Source organism: Dipteris shenzhenensis, chromosome 12, assembly GCF_047967505.1.
Source record: "Dipteris shenzhenensis isolate YYH24624 ecotype China chromosome 12, Dip_SZ_1.0, whole genome shotgun sequence".
In the NCBI taxonomy this organism is placed as follows: Eukaryota; Viridiplantae; Streptophyta; class Polypodiopsida; order Gleicheniales; family Dipteridaceae; genus Dipteris; species Dipteris shenzhenensis.
The window spans coordinates 10,421,762-10,440,836 of record NC_141607.1 but is presented as its reverse complement, the minus strand read 5'-3'; the positions used below and the strand labels follow the sequence as shown (position 1 = coordinate 10,440,836).

Here is a 19,075-nt window from a genome sequence, read left to right as displayed (position 1 = left end):
TCCTAGATGCTTGTCTGCTAGCAACTGACCTGGTTTGGCCCTAGTTTGCACCTGAATTGGGCTGTTTTTGGCCCGTGGACACAATTGGCTGATTTTAAGCTAAAAATAGCAAATGGATTTTTACCACTTTTGTGGATCACCATAAAACTACCTCAAGGCACAATTATTACACCAACACGTGCAAAATTCGCATGGGATTAATTCCGCGAGCCTGATACACGTATCAAGACTCTGGGAATTCTTGTGCCACCAAGGTCCAAGGTATTCATAGGTAAATTCAATTACGTTAGAATTCACATCCTCGTAACATTTGGGTTGATATTTTCCTTTCCCTCATCTTTCGTAGCATCGACTATGTGTATTTGTTGACCTATTCCATCGCATCTATTGTTCCTTCAATAAGTGTCCCGCTAACATCTGTGAGAGGATTTTGATTCCCCTGATAGATTAGTTTAGCGATGTATGCAAGATAAGGAGTTCAAAGTAGTAGAATGCAAATCCTGAATTTCTATGATATTGTGTGCCATAGAATTTTCTTTATCCATGTGTACCGAATAACGTTTCTTGGTGCGAAAAGGAGACTATGAGCTTGATACGTAGCTTCCAAAACATCCCAGACACGCTTCGAAGTCTGGCAAGGCAGATTATGAGGTGTAGTAGACCTTTTCACGGAAATTGAATAAGCCTTGTGCATCTGGATTATCCCATCTCTTCTCTCAGGAGTGACATCTGCAGGTGCTTGCGCTGTCCTATTGAAACATGACGAAACATTTCGTCATGATACATTTTGAAATAGGGCGAAACGCTTTGAAGGAAATGGTGTTTCGCCTTAATCTGTTTTTTTTACGTTTTTTCAATGATTCAATGTTAGTATATGTGGATTCTAGAGTCCATATGCTTTTGAATCCATAAAGATTGATTTATCTAAAGTTGAAACTTGAAAATTGAGATTGAAAGCTTGAAAGTCATGCTCGACCACGCAACCTCCCCTTGCTGTAGAGGAGTGCTTGGTGCAATGGGACCGAGACGGGCTTCATCGCTTGTCACAATATTAAAGTCCCTTGGCATCCAAAAGATTTCTGCCCATAAAATTGTAGAGAGAACAGTTGGTGCCATGCAACTTATCCTCTTATGCAAGCATACCAAAGATATTATTCAAATTTTGAGCCATTTTGAACAAATGCACTAAGGATAACAAACTCTGTTGAAATTCACTTATTGCGAACACCTTGCAGAACAAAAAATATGCCCACTTTCAAAGCCAATACTTGGCTAGAGGATGCACCTCAAAACAGCCCACAAAATGCCCTTGTTGGGATTTGTGTTGCACACTTAGAATTGTGAGCACAATGAGAGCAATGAGCAAGAGTGAGAGTGTGCAAACATAAGTGTTCTGAATAGTGGACTGAAATGAAGTAAGTACAAAGAGAAAGTGAGGGGTTTTGCCTAAGTGACAAAACCCTATCCTATCTACTAACCGTAGTTAGGGATTGGACTGTGGTTAGGGGGAAAAACCCCAAAGAGGGAAAAGTGTCCCTAACCTACTTATTACAATACATTGGCCACTGCCTAGAATATAATAATAATTCTAACACCCCCTTGCAGTGCCAATGTGGTGTACAAGGTAGTGATCAATCACCAAAAGGAGATAAGTTTAGGACAGTTCGAAATGCCTCAAACTTCTCACGTGGAAGTGCTTTGGTGAAGATGTCTGCAACATTGTCATGTGTTGATACATAGATCATACTGATCTCCCCTGCATGCAACTTCTCTCTGACATAATGATAATGAACCTCAATGTGCTTCATGCGAGCATGAAACACCAGATTCTTTGCCACTGCTATAGCACTGTGACTATCAGTGAGAATTGGAGAAGGACCCTCCAATAAGAGACAAAGATCAGCGAACAAATGACGTAGCCAAACACATTCAACTGTCGCTGTGAAAGCTGCCTGTACTCAGCTTCACATGAGGAAGTAGCCACTGTAGATTGCTTCTTGCTCAACCAAGAAATACAAGCTTTGCCAAAAAAGAAACAATTACCACTAGTGGACTGCGTGGTATCATAGTCTCCAGCCCAATCTGAATCACTGTAAGCATGCATTTTCAAGTCACCCCCGTGGGAAACATCAAGCCAAAAGACTTTGTGCCTTGCAAATAACGGAAGATGCGTTTTACAGCCTGCCAATGTGTTGTCTTTGGGCTGTGCATATACCTTATCTAATACTGCATACTGAATATCGGGCCTAGTATTGCACAAATAAATGAGGCATTCAACAGCTTGACTGTAAAGTGTGACATCCACCGATTCACCTGCATCATACATAGTAAGCTTCAGTCCCGGCTCCATGGGAGTGGCTATAGGCTTACAATAATGCATGTTGAACCTATCCAAGAGCTTCTGCACATACTTGGATTGAGACATAACGATGCCACACTTGTCTTGTGTAAATTGGATCCCCAAATAAAAATTTAACATGCCCAAATCTGTCATGTCAAATTCAGCTTTCAACTAAGCTTTTAAATCTGTAATTATTTTCTCATTTGACCCTGTGAGCAGCATGTCATCTACATAAAGAATGATGACCAAAATATCCCCTCCATCCTTCTTGATGTAGAGGGTGCTTTCTGTGGTACTATTATGTAACCCCTTACTTGCCGTGAATGCATCAATCTTGGCATACCATGCACGTGGAGCTTGTTTCAGCCCATATAAAGCTTTGTTTAGCTTGCAAACCTGAAGTGCATTGCCAGAAAGTTCAAATCCAGGAAGTTGTTTGACATAAACCTCTTCCTGCAAGTCCCCATTAAGGAAAGCTGTTTTTATGTCCAACTGATGGACATTCAAAACAAAATTTACAGCCATGACAATAATTAACCGTATGGTGGTCATTCAGGATGTAGGAGCAAAGGTCTCCTCCAATCTGTGCCCTTCTTTTGTGCATAGCCTTTGGCAACCAGCCTTGCCTTGTACCTATCAATGGACCCATTTGGCTTCCTTTTTTCTTTGAAAACCCACTTGGTACCAATGGCATGCTTACCTGGTGGCAAATCCACAACATCCCAAGTCTGATTTTTCTATGGACTGCAATTCATTGTGCATGGCATGCATCCAATGCACATTATCCTTTGCTTCTTCAAAAGAGTCAGGTTCTTCATCATCAAGAAGAGTCCCTGCATAAGCTGTCTCAACTGAAAGAGCCCCCCATGCATGCCTTACTGTACTATGAGTCCTGCCAGGCAATGGGGCCTCAAGCCTACTCTCCTTGAGAGTCTGTAGCAACCAATTCGGGACTGTTTTGGCTGCGTGTATCTCTTGAATCTCTTGCCTGATCTCCACACCCTCTAGAGGTACAAAATCAGCCTGTGGCTGAATTCAAGCATGTGGATCAGGAGGAGGTTGCTGTAAATTTTGATTTTCAGCATGAGCCTCAGGTGGGAAACCAAATGCTATAGGAAGCATCCCCTCAAAAACATCATCTGAAGAAGCTGGAATATTAAATTCATCATGTGTATGTGCTGAATTCTGTGAAAATATAATCTCTACTCACAAAAATCTTGCGTGAAGCAAGATTGTAGAGACGATAGCCTTTGCTTTGTGCACTATACCCAACAAAAATGCATTTAAGCGCCTTATCTGACAACTTATGTTGAAACTCCAGAGGTGGGCATATGCAACACAACCAAAAACTCTGAAATGATCCAATGAAGGCTTTCTCCCATGCCATGCCTCATAGGGAGGGATTCTCTTCAAAGCCTTTGTGGGAGCATGATTTAAAACATAGTTTGCACGCATGAGGCCTTCAAGCCAAAACCTGTGAGGTAACTTTTTATTGGTAAGCATGCATCTATCCATCTCCATAAGAGTGCAATTCTTGCGCTCAGCTTTGCCATTTTGCTGAGGTGTAAGCCTCATTGTAAGCTGATGCGTGATGTCTTTCTCCTTAAAAAATGCCTCAAACTCATGAGACATATACTCCCCCCCTCTATCTCTGCGAAGTCTCTGCAACTTGAGTCCTGTCTCATTCTGGACCATAGTCACAAAGTGTTTGAAATGCATAAACACTTCTGATTTTGCCTTAAGACCATAGACCCAAGTATAATTGGTGAAATCATCTATGAATGTAACATAATAAAGATAACCACCAAAAGCAGGTGTTCTCATGGGACTACAAACATCACTATGTATGAGCTGTAATTTTCGAGTAGCTCTTACTGCACCATCCTTCTCAAAAGGAAATCTATGCATCTTGCCAAGGATGCAACGCTCACATGCATGAGGAGGAGGTGACTTCAAAGGAGGCAATGCATCAACCATAGCATGCTTCTGAAGTGTCATTAAGCTGCCATAGCTCATGTGCCCATACCTAGCATGCCATAACTCCGCATTCTGTATCGCAGCAGTGGGAGTGCTCACTGAAAGTGCAAGATCGGATCTTTTCTCATATATATCAAGCTGAAAAAGACCTTGGTACAAAGTGCCAGACAACATCAAAGCATAGTCATTCTCTTTGTCTCTGACTGCATACTTAGCATCATCGAATATAACCTGAAATCCTCCTCTATTGAGAGAGGACACTAAAAGCAAATTCTTATGTATATCTGGCACATAGAGAACATCTGAAATTCTGAAATATGTGCCATCAGTGGATGTAAGGATGATGTCCCCCACTCCATACACTGAATAAGAAGAATTATTTGCATAAGTCATCTTCTTTTTAGTAGGTGGAGGATGCAGAGATGCAAAAAGGCTCTTCTTAGAAGTGATGTGCTCAGAAGCACCACTATCAAAATATCAAGTATTCGGTGTCTCATCGACACTGAGAGAGCATGCATCCTTTGAAGGATCATAATTGCAAGTCAAGAAAGCATAAGGATCATCCTCAATAGTGGCTGTAGTATCTGAACTAACCACTGAAAAATCTGAAATGCAAGACAAAAAGGCATAGTACTCTTCCACAAAGTTGGCTATAACATCTCCCCCATCATGTGCATGAGGAGCTGATGCATCTGACACAGCCATACTTGAATCCCTTTTCTTTTCTTTAGCTATGCGCTTCTTGCATTCACCAATATAATGACCTGGCTTCTTGCGGTAGTGACAAATGCCCTTCTTTTTAGGCTTATCTGCATCACCCTTAGCTTTATGCTGATGTGCAGGCTGATTGGCATGTTGCTTTTGCTGCCCTTTTCCCTTGGGCTTAAACTTAGAAAGCATGGCATGCTCGCCAGCCTGTGTTGCCACTCTTCCTGCAACAGAAGTCCTACCAACTCGTGAAAAGAGAGAGTATTGTTGCCCCCCCCTCGATGACAAATTCAGCGAGGTTTGGAAACCAAGATAGGACTCAGGAGAGAATTCAAAGTGGTGGTAATCATCTCTGAATCTGGAATAACTTCATCAATATTCAGCAACTGCTCCCTCAAATCCTGAAGCTTTATGAGGTGAGCATTCATGGAATCTCCCTCATCCATATGCGTATGAGATAGCTCTCTCTTCAGGAAGGAAACTTTGGCATCATTTCTTGCTCCAAACATACTCTCTAATATCTCCCAAGTTGCTTTGAGGTCTTGCATGACCGAATGTGAGAAATAATGAACCTCTTGACAGAAAGAGAAATCACTGATAGAGCTTGTGCATCCCTAGAATCCCATCTTTTCTGCTCTTCTGTGGGAGCCACTGGAGCAGCAGCTGCTCCGATTGCTTGTGCTGCATTTTGACCTCTACCCCTGCCTCCAGCTGTAGGATTGACAGGTGGTTATCATCTCTGAATCTGGAATGACTTCATCAATATTCAACAGTTTCTCCCTCAAGTCCTGAAGCTTTGTGAGGTGAGTATTCATGGAATCTCTCTCATCCATATGTGTATGAGAAAGCTCTCGCTTCAGAAAGGAAACTCTGGCATCATTTCTTGCTGCAAACACTCTCTAATATCTTTTAAGCTGCCTTTGATGTCTTGCATGACCGAATGTGAGGTATAATGAACCTCTTGATATAGAGAGAAATCATTGATAGAGCTTGTGCATCCCTAGAATCCCATCTTTTCTGCTTTGCTGTGGGAGTTTCTAGAGCAGCAGCTCCAACTACTTGTGCTGCATTTTGACCTCTACCCCTGCCTCCAGCTGTAGGAGTGACAGGTGTAGCCACTGTATCTGGCCTTGCTTCATCTCCATTGACATAGTCCCAAAGATGTTTGCCAACCAAGATGTTGCGAACCATAAAACTCCACAAGGAGTAGTTGGTGCCATCCAACTTATCCTCGTGTATGAGGACTCCAAACAGCTCATTGGAGTTGTTCTGAGTCATTTTTGCCAGATAAAATCAAAAAACACAGCAAACTAAACAAGTAGAATCCCTTCCTGGGATGTAAAATGCACAACCAAAGTCCGCCAAAGAAAATCTGCCCACAGTGACAAATACCGTCACAGCCTATCAAAGGCTTGAAATGCACCACAATGCTCTGCAAATGCCCAAAAATCTGCAAAGTAAATCTGCAAAAAGTGACAAAAGTTTGCAAATTGACTCACATTGAGTCCAAAACTGCTTGCAAAGCTTCAAAATGGTCTTTCAACTGCCAAATTGCATCAGAATGCCGAAAGTAAGAAATTGCACCTGAAAGAGGCAAATGAACTAAAAGTCCCAAATTTGTGCAATTCTCTGCAACAAATACAAAAGCCCCAAATTTGCTCCCAAAATGCAGGCCAAACAATGGCTCTCTGCACCAATGCCTGAGAAAAAACTCCTTCCGATGTTCACCTGCAATGAAAGCTCTGCAAACAACCACCTTTCTAGAGTACCCTGTAAAGGCACCCTGATCTGAAGAACAACAACAGCCCGTATAGTACGGACTGTACGACTGTACAGTTAGATGACGTCGGCTGTACGATCGACTGTATGATAGATGTACGGACTGAGTACGGAAAGGTGCTGTGCAAAATGGTGTACGGAATCCAGTATGGGCTGCACAGTGCTAATGCAGTAGGAATAGAGATCGCGCGCAGCGCAATTGTACGGATGTATGGCAACTGGTACAGACCTGCAACAGTATGGCGAGATGATGCAGCTGTACAGATGTACAGAATGCAAGCTGTATGGCTGCCAACAAATTCATACGGCAGTACAGCGGTGTAGATTTGCTGGTGATGGAGATTGTACAGACAAATGGCGCAGGAGCTGTACGGGCGCCTATGCAGAGCTGTACGGATGCAGAGATGGTGTAGAGTTGTACGGACGTGAGCGCGAGCTGTGGGCTTGCACACAAGCTGTAAAAGCTGAGAGCTTGGGCAAGAGGAGCTGGTCCAAGAGCTTGTCCTGCTCTGATACCAAATGTGAGCACAATGAGAGCAATGAGCAAGAGTGAGAGTGTGCAAAGTTCAAATGTAAGTGTATTAAATAGTGGACTGAAATGAAGTAAGTACAAAGAGGAAGTGAGGGGTTTTGTCTAAGTGACAAAACCCTATCCTATCCCATAACCGTAGTTAGGGATTGCACTGTGGTTAGGGGGGAAAACCTCAAAGAGGGAAAAGTGCCCACCATGTGTACTCAGATATGGGCAGCAAAATGCCTACGACAACAGTCCAAACAATGACTGAATATCGCTCCGATCGAAGCTTCCCCTCAGTCAAACCTTAATTAGTCAAGCACCAAATGACTGAATATCACCTCTGTTTTGAACCAAACAACAAATTGCAGAACTGTAAGGTCTGTTTGTGCATTTGGGAGTGCAAGAAAACAAGCTATTTCTTCACGAAATTGCTTGAAACAGGTTCAAACAGCAAGTAGACAGCTCCAAAAACTCAAAGACAACCCTCAAATGGGTGGACGAGCTGGTATACAGCAAAACAGTCCCAAAAATGACCTCGAAGTGTGTGAAAAATAGATTCGTCCAGCCTAGGAACAGCTGCTGTAGTAGACAAACCTTCACAAAAGTGGTCGACTGTCGACCAGCTTCAGAATGTCATCAAATGCGGGTAACCTGCTCTGAAAGTGCTGCCACAGCAAAAACACACTCACCATGCCCTGGTCTAGAAAGGCTCTATATGACCTCCAAATGGGATGAAATCTGCACTAGGAGGAATCAGCCTGTTGTAGAAGCTTTGCAGAAGGCAAAAACTGTCAAAAAACAGTTTGACTGTTCAACAACTGATAAAACAGCTCCAAAAGTGTCAAATCTGAAGTCACCTGTTGAGAAATCTGCTTCAGAGGGCTGCAACAGGGCTGGACAGCAAGTCGCCTAGAAGGCGCTTGTCCTGCACAGCAAAAAAGCTGCAAACAGGTGCAAGAATATAAGCGTACCTTTGATGTCTAAGGTATTTTTTCCCCATATTTACTCTTAGTTTTGTTTTGAAACCGAGATGGCAGCTTATGCTTTTAGTTATGAGAAATAAGCATAGCTTTGCTTACTAAGTTATTTTTATTTTTTTTATTTTCCTCATTTACTCATAATTTTATTTAAAGTCGCTAAAATCCCTTCTTTATGTTCTTTCACTTGTCTTGTAACAATTTTAATTTGTAAGAGTGGATATGATCTAGTGTTATGAAGCTATATATTGTTTTGTGTACCTTAGAAATCCACTTTTTATTCTCTCGGCTTTGTTCTTTGGCTCATTTGACAAAAAAATCGATTGGGATATATGAAAACATGGAGGCACTATATGTATGATGCTAAGTTTAAGATTCTCTTTGAGCAAGAGAAGTGTTTATGTAATGAGCTGAAAAAAAAGATTGAAAGGCCAAGTGGGCTGAATGATGGTAGCTGATACGTTGAGTCAGATGCCTACGGTAAATGGGCTGACGTGTACTCAGTATGATAATGAGTACCTTGAGCTCATGAAGAGTAAATGTGAAGAAAGATCAACTTTACTTAGAAATTTAATTTGAGAAGTAGAGGATCATATGTAGGCTACATTTGTTGATGATAATCATCGTATAGTTTCATCTCCGATTGTTGGGGTCAAAGAACAATTACAAAAGTAGTAACAATTTCCAAGATGAAGCAATTGTGCCTATGGTTGGTGAAGGCCCTATAGCTGGTTCAAAGCAAGGACAAACGTGGAGACAGTACACCATAGTAGATGGTCATTTAACTCTAAAAGGGTAGAATTTGTATTCCGAATGAAGACACTAGATGCCGACTTTTATACAAGTGTGGTAATAGTCGGAGTGTAGGACATATGGGAGCTCAAAAGATTATGCTCTTTTGAAGAGATAATTATTCTAGTTTGGTATGAATAAGGATGTCCAAAACAATGTTGTTAAGTCCCAAGTAAATATGTGACTTGCTTCATTCAATAGACATCCGATCTAGCAAGTAGAAACATATCTGCATAAATTTTAATATTGATTTACTTAGTAGACTTAGAACTCATAACTTTTTGTGGATAATAATATATAGATTGGCCAAGTTTGCTTATTTTATTCCAACTAGAAAGAATGTGCAAACTTCTGAGTTGGCAAGATTGTTTGTTGGAGGAGTTTTCAACTTGTATGGACTATAAATTAGTATTGTTAGTGATTGGGATAACAAGTTTGATAGCCACTTTTGAAGTACCATCTTCCGTAAGTTGGAAACTAAATTCAATGTGAGCACATCCTTGATTATTTCCAATTGGATGGTCAGACAAAATGTGTCAATTAAACTTTGGAAGACATGCTATGTGCGTAGATAAGTAAAAGCCAGACAAATTGAAAGAGGATTTTTTTTGTTTTAGAGTTTACCTATAATTGTTTGAAACATTCGGCAAATGGGGGTATAGTCCATCCATGTTGATGTATGGATTTCGGCCTATAATAATATATAGATCGGCCAAGATTGCTTATTTTATTCCAACTAGAAAGAATGTGCAAACTCTTGAGCTGGCAAGATTGTTTGTTGAAGGAGTTTTCAAGTTGTATGGACTATAAATTAGTATTGTTAGTAATTGGGATAACAAGTTTGATAGCCACTTTTGAAGTACCATCTTCCATAAGTTGGAAACTAAATTCAATGTGAGCACATCCTTGATTATTCCCAATTGGATGGTCAGACAAAATGTGTCAATTAAACTTTGGAAGACGTGCTATGTGCTTAGATAAGTAAAAGCCAGACAAATTGAAAGAGGGTCTTTTCGTATTAGATTTTACCTATAATTGTTTGAAACATTTGGCAAATGGGGGTATAGTCCATCCATGTTGATGTATGGATTTCGGCCTACAACTCTACTATTTTTTGAGCTTGAAAAGAAAAAGGATGTTGAAGCATGTCTAGGATAGAATACAAAGACTCAAGGTAGAGCTAAAAGTCACGATGTGAATCACATAGGAAAAAAGTTGAATTTAAAGATTGTGAGAGAATTTATTTGAGAGTACCCGGGTCTCTAAAACCGTGAAAGCTGCGGAATGTCCTAAGTTGTCTTTGAGGCATTGTAGACCATTCACAATACTCTAGAGGATATGTCACGGGGATGTGCAAATTGATGTAAAGTATCTTCGTAACCTACGCTTAACCCGAGGTTAACCATGGTTAAGTCTTGTAATGGTTTGGCCATGAGGGACTGGCTAGAGGAAGTGCATACTTCCTAGAAGTTCCTAGGGGCAACGTCTAGGTACACCACTAGGTCCTAGGGGCAAGGCAAAGGCTTTAAAAGAGGAGTCTAAAAGTTGGGCCCAAGGACAACGAATGTTGTCCTTGGTATGGGGATTAGGACTTTACTGAAGGGAAAAATGGCAAGGAGGAGGTGCCATTTGTCATGCATGTGTATGCATGTCCTTCCCCCACCTTCCATCTCTCTCCCCTCACTCTCCCAGAGGTGCTGGACATTTTCAGTTGTTCTTGTGCAGTTTTTGAGCTGTTTCAAGCTTGTTTTCAGTCGTTTTAAGCATGTTTTGGCTATTCCAAGGCTTGTATGCACTTCTAGGAATGCTAGAAGTCATTTTTCAACTTTCTAAAAATTTTTGTACGGATTGTATGGACGTCCGTACAGCTGTACGGAATCCATGCGGACGTGTATGGATGCCTCCAGCAGGCGCCTGGGGTTGTCTTTTCCTATGCTGGACCTTTCTGTGAGGCAGTTAAGTAAAAAGTTACCTATCAAGTTGGAGGAGGATCAAACACAGCATCCTCCAGCTTCAAATTATTGCTCTGTAAAAACTGACGCAAATTATTGCTCTGTAAAAATTGATGCGGTTAAAACATGTCACACACACACACACACACACATTTTTGGGGTGAAACTATGAACATCATATTATGAAACAATCATTTTATAGAAGGGTAGGACTCGAGAAAATAGCCAATGCCCTATCCATCAGAAATAGTAAAAGAAAAGCTCAATGCAAGAGACATCCAGATCCTCCTCACACACTTTTTTTTTTTTTTGGTGAAATCTTATTTTTCTGTGGGAAACCCAAAAAGAGGTAAAAACCCACCAATAAGTACAAAGGAAAAATTTACAAGTAAAGCCTCAGAGCAAAAGTCATGAGGCAGCCAAGTAAAAAGTTACATATCAAGCTGGAGGAGGATCAAACATAACATCCTCCTCCTTCTCCTTACACACACTTTTTTTTTTGGTAAAATCCAGTGCATTGTATTTATATTCTCATAAATTTACAAGATGGGAAGTCTCCAAAATGGAGATATCCCAAAGATCAGAAGCATAAAAAGAAAAGCTCTATGCAAGAAGCATGTATATCACCCTCATGGCAGGCATCATATAAGGATTGCCGCAATGAGGCTCTGAAAGATTCATATGACTTGTGAATCTGGCGGCCCAAGTATGCCAAATTATGCTCATTCCAGAGTGTCCAAAGAGCCCAATATCTCACCCATGAGAGAAATAGGGAATATTGAGACAAAGACCTCATAAACCTGCCAAATAACCAAAAATGTTTCCCAAATCTGTGACTCGGGAAACGGAGCCGAAGATGATCTGAAATTCTCCCAAGGAGATTCCGAGAAGACTGGCAGTGCCAAAGCAAAGAGGGACAGTCTCGGAAGGAGCCTGACACCATAGACATGTGGATGGTGCAATGTGACGTTTGGCAAGTGTGATTCCCACTGACAATCTGCCGGTCATGCATCTCCAAAGAAAAAGTCTTTGTTTCAAAGGCATTTTACACCTCCATAATATCCGGAGATTCTTCCGCCACCATGAGAGGGGCTGCCTGGTATGCCACAGAGTATTAGCATATTGCTGAATCCATGGAGCAGGCTGAAGAAGCTTGTAGGCTTTGATGGAGGTCAAAGCAGGCAGAGGAACAGGATGAGAGCATGTAGCAGAAGGGTGCAATTGCCAATCCATAAGCCTGTCTGTGTCAGCCACAGGAGGAACAGGTAGAAAAGGATGTAGGAGATCAGTAATTTTCTTCCATATCGACCTATGATGCATTCCCAATGCATAGGAGGCAGTGGCCTGATGAAAAGATAAGACATAGCCCTGATCATCTACAACATCATTGATGTATGTAATTCCCAATTTCATGAGATTATATGCCCGAATAGGTTCCTGTAAAGCAAGTGGAATGTCAAAGATGGCACTCCAATGAATACTTTCTTTCCTCATTGAGTTTGTCCCCGAGCGATTATCAGGAGCCCATTTGACCTTGGAAAGTACTTGTTTCCAGTCAAGTATCAGAGCAGTAGAGAAAGGGCAGCTAGGAATCTTCCCTACAAATCTCCCAATGACAACCTCCCAATGATCAGTAGTCCAATGGCCATAAGCAGATGTCCTCATGTTGACACACATGGATGCTATCATACAAGTCCATGGCTGTTGTTGACGGAAAAAAGTATGGAGCATAGTCGCCTTCCTTGCAAGTACATGATATCTGATATTGAGAACATTAAGTCCCCCATGCATCCTAGGAGAGCACACCATTTCCATCTTCATCAGTCTCAATGCTTTCACAGCAGTTTTTGTCCTCCATAACAGCTCCATAGCTTGAGACATAAAGGCTGAAATATCTCTGGAGGACCAATGTAGCAAAGGCAAAAAGAACTGAACATAGGACATTACAATAGATTGTACTATTCTGAGCTTGACATGAAGTGGCCAAGTAGAAAATTTCCAATATTCCAGTTTATGTTGAAGTCTTTGGAAGCTCCATTTTAACTGCTGCTTTCTGGTGATATGCCATCCTATAGGATATCCCAAATGCCTGACTACATCTTTGCAATGCACTACCTGACCTGGCCAGAGAATAGAATGCCAACATTGTTTCAAGGGAAGCAATTTAGATTTGTCAAAGTTGACATGCAATTCCACTGCTAATCCATACAATGATAATGTGGTCATAAGCATGTGAACTTCGCGGGGAGAGTTCTGTGGCATAAAGAAGGAATCATCAGCATATGCCTGTGCCAAAAAAGATGCAGCCCCAGGGATTTCAAGACCAATCATCTGTCCTGTGTTTGTAAGATGATCAAGATACATCAAGAGGGGATGGGTCGCAATGGCATAGAAGAGAGCACTAAGAGGGCAGCCCTGTCTGACTGATCTACTCAATGTCCATGACCGAGATAGATGACTCCCAAGAATGCACTGAGAGGTAGAGCCAGAATAAAGCCAATAAATTGCATTTGCTATCTTGGGACCAAAGCCCAACTTTGTCATGATTTGAGAGATAAAATCCCATTGAACAGTGTCAAATGCCCTATCGATATCTACTTGCAATATGAGCACATCTTGATGCGAGTACTTAGCATATTCAATTGCAGTCAATGCATTGGAGATATTGTCATGGATTTGTCTTCGCGGCACAAACCCATACTGATGAGGATGAAGGCCCGCATTCAGTATCCCATGAAGCCTATACACAATCATTTTAGCAATGAGTTTGTAAACTACAGGCATCAAAGTAATAGGACTCCAATCTGACATATGGTCACACAGATGTTTTTTGGGCACAAGTTTGATTATGCCATGCTTCCAAAGATGCGGCAAGTGATTTTCTTGCCAGGCAGCATTGATCATTTGTAAGAGAACATCTTTCAAATCATCCCAAAAGGAAATATAAAATTCCACCGTAAGACCATCCCAGCCAGGAGACTTGTATTTGCCAAGGTGGGACAATGCATTATCAAGTTCTGTGTCAGTAAAAGGTCTCTCGAATGTAAGAGCATCATCCATTTCCACTATCTTGAGAAAATATTGAAGAAATTCAGTCCTCGCATCAGTCATTTGATTTGATGGGGAGCCAGGGGTAGAGAACAATTTCTGGAAGTAATTTTGGCATTCATCTTGGAGATCAGAGAAAGAGTGCGTCCAAGAGCCATCTAACTTCCTTACCCTTAGACATGAGTTTTTCTTTCGAGTAGCATGCAGTCCCTGGAAGAAGGCTTTTGATGAGCAGCCCTTATCCATGAGGGGCTTCATTCTTGCTCTAATCTGCCATTTGTGCAATTTCCTCTGATCATTATCAGTCAGTTTGATCCGAGCATGTGAAAGGGAATCATTTTCTGATTCAGAGAGAGGCCTTAAATGTGAAAATTCAGTCAATTGTTGTGTAACACTGTCCCAAGCATAATTCATGTTCTCCTGGGCATGCAAAGGCAAGGGATGAATTGCAAGTTTGATCATTTGCTGGAAATATTGATGTCGGAGATAAGCCTGATTAACATGCAGTAATCTGCTGGAAAGAGTTGGCAAATCATCCAGTGGCATACCAAGTTGCAGATTTATCCATAATGGGGCATGATCTGACAAGCCCAATGAGAAATCTATGAGGAGATGAGGGCTAAAATCTGCATATTGTTGTGGATAAAACAAATACCATCTGTCAAGCCTTGCCCAGTATGTAGTAAATGCATTATGATGAAAAGTATATCCAGGCATTGACCCTTGGAGAAGCAGCCATAAATCTTCAGCCTACACAGAAAGAAGCATGTTATCCCATTTTTATCTTTCCGATGATAGCATATGAGATCTTGAAGTGGTGTTATCTCTCGGTAGAGGGGAATTATTAAAATCTCCACAGATAAATGCATTAGATCTCCATGGATATTTGCTTAAAGAATCCCATAAAAAAGCCCTCATGGCAGAGGTCTGGGAGGCATAGACTGATGCAAACTCAAGAATATCACCATTGACATTACATTGGATGACCATCCATCGGCCACTGCTGTCATTGAATGCTAACTGAGGCTCTAGCTCATGTCTAACCATTATGCATACACCTGAGTAGGTAGTGGTACCAGCATAATATATATCATAGCCGCCAAAGTAATCATGATGACCAGCCTTAGAGTGTTGATTATGCTCTTGCAAACAAACAATATCTGGCTGCATTTTATGTACATAATTCCAGAAAAGCCTCCACTTTGAGACATTGTAGAGGCTCTGTACATTGTATGTAAAGCACTTAAGTGTTTGATACATGAAAGAGAGGCAAAGCCTCTGCTTGCATGGGCTGCATGCCTTCATGATCCATGAAAGATATAGCATTCTCCCCTTCTTCAGAATCACATATGGGGATTCCCTTCTTCAAAACCCCCACCCAATTTTGAAGGATAGGAACTGAAGTGGAAGCTTGTTCTGGTGAGAGAGAAGACGCATCCCATTGACGAGATTGAAAGGGGCGTTGCTTTAATACAATCACCTTCTTAGGCTGTTGAAAACCATCCCGATCTGTTCCCACAGATTCCTTCATCTTCTCTTTTCCTTTTTCTTTTTCTTTTCCAACAGGTGATTGCACCTGATTAATTGGTTTAGCATTCTTTGCTCCATTTCGATTTGCTGCCTTAGCTTGCAAATTCTCATTCTTTTCGCGTGTCTGGGGCGGCAAGGCATTAGGAGGGGGTTGATGCAGAACCATTGGGCATTCAGAGGCTAGATGCCCAAACTTGTGGCAGGCAAAGCAAGCTCCTGCAAACACACCCCATTTCAAGTCAAAATACTTTTTCCCCAATTGCACACCCTCAACTTCCACTGCAATAGAAGGAGGGGTAGGTGTGTCAGTGTCCTAGAGGATGCAGAACCTGTTACGATTTCCCATGGGGCGTGGAGGACAAATGACCTATCCCAATGAAGCAGCAAGGCCAGGCAATTCTTCATGCATATAATCCGGGAAGTTAACAACCTCAACCCATACAGGACAATGATGTCGTATAAGACTTTGATAATCCTTGTTTGGGGACCAAGGCATAGCATGTACCATCTGCTTCGTGTAGAAGAGGGGAGAAAGCTCAAGTAGCCTCTGCTTGCATAAGGCATCTGATAAGTGCACCTCATAAAAGCCTCTGGATGCAAAATAGACACCTTCTACAAAACATCCTCCAAGGATAGACTTGATCCACTGCGCAACATCACTGGCTGCTGGGATTCTTCCTGGAAAGAAAATTATTACCGCGGTTTGAGATAGCTTCTTGAGAGGATTCACGAGGGAAGGCAATTTCAATTTGTATGTGACCTCTGGAACTGGTTTGCCCCATTCCTGTCGTGACTGCTGAAAGTCATCCTTAAGTGTATCAAACACATATTGAGCTTCCGTAGTAAGCTCATCATCTTGCGATGTAGGCTGAGAAGGACGGCGCTTGGCATGTGCAGGTCTTTCTTTTCTAGCATATGTACAGACATCGGAACGTGAAGCCATGATTGAAATTCACAAAGCAAGAAAGAATTGTACGGAAAGAAATAGAGTGAAAGCAGAGAAACTGTACGGAAAGACACATGGAAAAAAACTCAGGACTGTACGGCAGAGGCTGTACGGATTAAACTGTACGGAAGAGTTTGTACGGGATAGACTGTACGGAACAGCAAGGAGACTGTACGGAAAGTTCTGCACGGACAAAGATGAACTGCACGGAAATCAACAGAAATGTACGGAAAAGGCAAGGTTGTACGGGAAAGCTGACGGCGCTGAAAGGACTACGTTGTATGGAGGGACTGGCAGGAACCGTACGTACGTACGAAAGGAAACGAGGTCAGAGAGCTGCAGGGGCCTGCGCGTAGATCTGCGCAGGGATGTCGACCCTGTCGTAGCAGTTGGTACGGCCGTCCGGAAGACCGTACGGCGACCGTACGGGCGTACGGACAAAGGGGGAGGGGCCTGCAAGGATATCTTCGCGAGGCTCTCAGCTAGCACCTTCTCTCACGACCTCTTTCTCTCTCACACACTTCTCTGTCTCACACACACACACACACTCTCTCCTTACACACACACACGCACGCACGCACGCACGCACGCGTGCGCATACAAGCATAGGTGCGTTCATGCATGCACGCGCCACGCACACACAATAGTTGTTCTTGGGATTACTCGTCCCTTAATAAGGCGCCCTTATTAACATAACCTATTTTATTCCACAGAGCAAATGTTTGCAGCAATATCATGATTGGTTGATGCCGGCATAGAGTCAAATTATTGTTTTCTGAAGAAGGTATTTCAATAATTTTATTACCCATGAATTAGCTGGAGCTAAGTAACTAGCTCTAAGGAGAATACAACGTTTCTCACCTTTAGTTGCAACTTGCATGCTATGTATATTGTAGACGATCAGGTTTACTTGTGCGGTCTTTTCATTTCTTATAACGTTTCATGTTTTGATATGGAAATCAAGGAAAAGGCCATATATTTAATTGAGTTTGAAGATGCAGGTTGACGCTTGTATGATTTACCACCCTCTAGAGTAGTTCATGGTGCAATTCTCACATCTGAATGAGTGAGTTAGGAGAGTGAGTGGTCTGGAAAACTCTCTTCGTGCTGCTGTTTTATGTTTAGCCTAGGCTGGTCTAAGAAACTGAGTGTAACCTTATGTCTCATAAATTAGAAGTTTTAAATTCAGAGTACCTGATGGAAACTGAGTTGCCTGACACATTTTTTGCAGGATTCATGAATTTCTTAAGCGCGAGAATGAAATTGGAAGCATTACACGCCAAGAAGCTGTTAGCATGGTAAGATGAGTGCACCTTGAAGTGCAGTACAAGTTTAATGTTACACCTTGTTTACGGAATGGACATGAGTCTTTTGTGTATTGAGATATATTTTAATTTGTTGCAGCTTCCACCTCTGTTTCTTGATGTGCATCCTCACCATCGAGTTTTAGACAGTAAGCTTGCCCTGGTTTGACAGACTTGAATCTTATGGGTGGACACAAGGGTGGTCCTGTATAAGCGGGTATTCTGCAGGCACATAGGTTGTTTGAAGGGTTTTGCAAAATGCAATAACTTTCATAAAGATGAGGAAAGAGGATTGTGTGTAAAAGATCCAGGGGTTTGCCAACGTGAATGGTGCACATTTATATCAAGACCTGTTGTTCTCTTATTAGGGATTCAAACAAAATTTCCCATCGTGAAGCACATTGACTGGATAAATAAATTGAGTGTTTTGAAAGCATTTATGATTTTTCAAAATAGTTAGGGTTGGACACCATGCTCCGTATGCTTGCATTTCTGTTTTTCAGTTTTGCCGCTATAAGTCTCGTCAATCTATTTGGCACATTTTCCCAAATAGTAAAATACATGGCTATCATGGCATGGCCTTGGCCCTTTTAATTATGCTTCGTATAGAGCAGCCTATATTGGTTCAAATCAGCTTGCCATTGTTATCCTCTATGGTCTCTCTAGCATTTTCCAGTCCATGGCTGCTACCACGGTGCTTTACAGGATGGTGTCATATGCAGCCAAACATATTAAGACAGCTGAACAGTGGCTGTATCAGATTGCAAGATAGCTGATGTGCAAAGCATGTATGCGCTTGGGATTTAGAAAAAGCCCCACACATCCAGGGCTTATCAAAGGTTCTAGGACTTTCTAGACTGTGCATAATGTTGTACGATCCAAATGCCTTCTCCATTTGCTGATCATATGCCCTGATAGCAGATGAGAACAGTTCTATAGATGAGAGAAATGTCTGTATAACAGCCAAAAAGTAGGCATATCAATATACGTGAATGAATTGTGGCTTGACAGAAATAGGTTGAAACAGAGCAGTACAATGAGAGTGCATCAAATTCTGCACCCAGGTACTTTCCTTCCTAAAATTTGTATGTCATTCGCTAATGGCATTTTCTGAAGCTGCCAAATGATCTTCTAGTCACCACTCAAATCAAGGATCTGAGTTTTTTTGGCATAAGGGTTTGGCAATGAAATCCCCAGTTTGATA

The 19,075-nt window shown here is 41.8% G+C and overlaps 1 protein-coding gene across 1 annotated transcript in view; it reads left to right on the top strand.

The window, feature by feature from the left end:
- Window positions 1-19,075, top strand: part of LOC147895798 (S-adenosyl-L-methionine-dependent methyltransferases superfamily protein) — a 115,325-nt gene that overhangs the window by 43,300 nt on the left and 52,950 nt on the right. The window contains exons 5-6 of the mRNA XM_087382417.1: window positions 17,799-17,865; window positions 17,972-18,020. Of these exons, the coding sequence (XP_087238543.1) occupies window positions 17,799-17,865; window positions 17,972-18,020 (116 nt within the window). The remainder of the gene's footprint in view (window positions 1-17,798; window positions 17,866-17,971; window positions 18,021-19,075) is intronic.